This window comes from Sinocyclocheilus rhinocerous, unplaced genomic scaffold, assembly GCF_001515625.1.
Source record: "Sinocyclocheilus rhinocerous isolate Xijiao unplaced genomic scaffold, SAMN03320098_v1.1 scaffold302, whole genome shotgun sequence".
Classification (NCBI taxonomy): domain Eukaryota; kingdom Metazoa; phylum Chordata; class Actinopteri; order Cypriniformes; family Cyprinidae; genus Sinocyclocheilus; species Sinocyclocheilus rhinocerous.
In genome coordinates, this window is record NW_015638976.1 from 274,981 (window position 1) to 278,910 (window position 3,930).

Here is a 3,930-nt window from a genome sequence, read left to right on the forward strand (position 1 = left end):
GTGCCATCAGCCTCCGGAACACACACACACACACACACACACACACACACAACATACAGAAACAATTACCACAAGGATCATCCAGGAAATGACACACAGTATTAAGATTTAACTTTTGAATGGGGTAATTTTGATAAATTCAGCTATTATTTTGTCTTGTGGAGTACATATTAACATCTGTTATGTGAAATAGCTTATTAGAGACATGCAATTTTCATGATCCCTCTTATTTTGTGAAAATTATTAACATTTTGCATATTCTGCAACTGCAACTTATGAGCACAACTGTATATGCATATTTTTTTTCTTAAAATGTATAATGTATTGCAATTATAAAAACTAATTAAATAATATATTTAAAGGAAATTATATATATAACTGTAACTATATATATCTATATACATATATGACATAAATATATACATTTTATATAAAACTATATACATAATTAAATGTATAAGTTTAAATGTGTATATATTTTTTTGCAAAGAAATTACAATCTAAATTATTACAAATTAGATATAAAAATATATATTTAAATGTATATATAGTTTTGCATAAATTACGTATACATTGTAATATAATTATAAAAACAAAAGAAATAATATATATATATATAATAAATTATATACAAAGATTATAAACTATGTAAATTTATAAATATGTAAATTCATTTGTAATAAATTTAAATATACACATTACACATATAATTATAAAAGCACACACACATATACTTTATAATGACAAATACACTATATATGTTGTTGCTGTACCTCTGGATAATTCTGCCCGAACGACTCTGCAAGATAGAAAATGTATTTTAATAAATTACAGCGTTATTTTACAGCAACATTGACAGAAAATTAATTCACACAATCTGCATTAATATAATTATGAATATGAATTAACCTGTCAGTTCATATCAGAGAACCGAAAGCTGTATACATATAATAAAATACATCGTTAAACGAGCACTGAAAGAGAAAGCTTCCCATAAATACTCGAAGCTAAACAATAATCAGTAAGTTTCCACTGAATGTTTATAAACATCACAGACGGCTAGCAGCGGCTAGCGCCGAGCTAACAAACCGCAGATCTCACCGAGCAACTCCAGATTCATCTCTGCTGCGGCACAAACACAAACCCGACGACCAGTCAGCAGGGAGATCAAAATATGAATGGAAAATCCGCAAAAACGGCAAATATTAAAACGCTCCCGACGAGCGACTGCTGCGAGACTGCCGCGGAGCTGCGAGGAAGGACCCCAAAACAAAGCGCCCCGGCGAACGCCTGAACAAAACACACCGAACCACTCTAATTAACGCAGTCTTCGCTCAGTTTATGCTTTAAAATTGTTTAAAAATAAAGGAACGATTGTTTTAGGGTTAAAATCTAAACAGCAACAAACATTCAAGAAGAGCCAATTTGACACTAAATAATAGGATGTAACCACTGATCTATAATATATATATATATATATACACACACACACACACACACACACACAGACACACGTATATATATATATATATAGAGATCAGTGGATGTAACTCTAAAGTAGAGCAACTATGGGATTTATTGCGTAGCAGCAGCAAAATATTTCAGTAAAAACATAAAGAACAGTAAATTTCTATACACAGTACAGAAAATAATTGTGATGAAAAATATATCCACTATTATTACACGTTTTTAATAATTATACACTTTATTTGTAGTAACTTTCATAAGTTAGAAAAAGAGTCGAAAATATTATCCTATAATGTAATATATATGTCAACGTATGAAAGAACCCATGTTTACTTTATTTATCATGTACGTAAATGAGATCGTTTTCCGTTGCACTGAAGGCATCATTCGAACAGTTTCCAGCTCTTCTAAGCTCTTTTACTGTGCCGTACTGAAACCGCGCCCTCAGAGCCAAAATGGCGCTCTATAGAGTCGCGCTTGTGATCATCCGGGTGTCTGAGGACGCGACCAATCAGACGGCGGATGAGCTTATAAGGCGTGGTAAGGAGTCTTCGGGAAAACCGGCTATTACAGCATTACTAACGAGCATAAATGACAAACGAACGGCGGGATCGCGTCTTAAAATCACGCTCAACGGCATTTAAAGTTCAAAATCCTTCAGAATGACTCGCAAAACTCTTTTCATCCACGCCGCATAAACGTGAGAGGGATATTTTGACGTCACCGCGGCGCGGACCAATGAGCGGCCTCCATATGTGGGACACGAGCGGCGTGACGTATCGCGGCGGCTCGCAGGCAGCATAGAGCTGCAACTATAGATCGTTTTAAACGCTCCACGTAAAGTGATTATCTTACAGTCTTTTCATATGTATCTTTGTTTATAGAGACTTAACGTAAATCCATAGAGATGTACAGCCGCAAATCTATCTCTACGACCTCTAAAACGTTACAAATGTAGATCTAGTGTGTTCGTGTCTGCGCTCAGGGTGTCTGCGCATGCGCAGTGCGCTGAAGCGTTATGTAAACCTGCTCTGATTTAACTCGGTTTTATGTAAGTGGACTTTGGTGGACTGAGCGGGTCTGCAGCGGTTCTGCTGGCACATCTTCATAAACTCTGGGATGATTTTATAACATAAACTCATTTGCCCGCATCAGTAACGCCTCAGGTGAGTGCCGCTTCACAATTTCATTACAATTTCACATATTATTTCATATATTTATGCAATATTAACAGACAACGAAGTTACATAAAAAGCGAATCCGTGACGCATTTATTAAAAATCGCACCGTTTGTTTCAAACTCGAAATATAAGAGCGCCTTTTGTTTGTTTATCGCGTTTCTATGGCGTTTTGTGACGTAAGCGACGCTGACTGTAATGACCCAGTTTTAGGATTGAGGGTCAAGTTATTAAATATGTAAAATGATGTGTAAAACTCTTAAGTTTATGTTGATCATGTATGCAAGGGCTTTTATCTTTAATTAAAAATAATATTTTATGTGTTGGTTTATATTCCCTGTGTCATTTTGCTACATAGAAAGTAAATAAACGTGAAATACTTTGTTATTTTATATCATATTAATATAATTTAAAACATCTAAAGTGTAATAATATATAAAATATTATAATAAGCATAAATGTATGTGCTAATCAGCACGCTGCTTTAGTTAATGTTAGATTCTTAATATTATATTTTTATTATTTTTAATTAGTTTTATCAGCATTTTTATTAACACGTTAATTTAATATTGCTTAAAATTTTATATGGTTTAATTTGGTATTAATGATAATACTTGATTTTAATTATAATCAATTAAATGTTAATAAATGAACAACCAATGAACTGCTTTATATTTATTGCGTCATTTTGTTACATAAACAGTAAATGCTTTAGCATTTTTAAGAATTATTTCATATTATATAACAATATAATCTATCTAAATATATCTAATAATACATAAAAATATTTTAGCAACACATAACAATTAAATATTATATTTTTTATTATTATTTAAAGTAGTATCTAATTATTAAAACAGTATTTTATTAATAATATTTACATTTTATTATTATGATCAATAATTATTCTCAGCACATTAAATGAATAATACATGAAGACTTGTTAATGTGTTATAATAATAATTGATTTTAATGATGTAAATGAATGGAATGTTAATAAAGCTCTGTCTATAGGTTCAGCTTCTGCTTGTGATCTGCATCATGTCCATTAACTCCATCCACTGGTTCCGGAAGGGTCTGCGTCTGCATGATAACCCGGCTCTGCTGGAGGCCGCCAGGGGCTCCGATACGCTGCGCTGTGTTTACTTCCTGGACCCCTGGTTCGCCGGGGCCTCCAACCGCGGCGTCAACCGCTGGAGGTGATCATCACACACACACACACACGCACGCACACACACACACACTCCCGCTGAAACTCAAACTCTCACACACACACACACACACA

The 3,930-nt window shown here is 33.6% G+C and overlaps 1 protein-coding gene and 1 pseudogene across 1 annotated transcript in view; one reads left to right on the forward strand and one right to left on the reverse strand.

The window, feature by feature from the left end:
• The window catches only part of rbbp5 (retinoblastoma binding protein 5), a 10,772-nt gene extending 9,507 nt beyond the window's left edge, over window positions 1-1,265 (reverse strand). The window contains 2 exon segments of the mRNA XM_016566216.1: window positions 774-799; window positions 1,102-1,265. Coding sequence (XP_016421702.1) covers window positions 774-799; window positions 1,102-1,120 — 45 coding nt within the window. The 5' untranslated portion in view covers window positions 1,121-1,265.
• A 1,146-nt stretch (window positions 1,266-2,411) lies between these two features.
• The window catches only part of LOC107750686 (cryptochrome-1-like), an 8,712-nt pseudogene continuing 7,193 nt past the window's right edge, over window positions 2,412-3,930 (forward strand).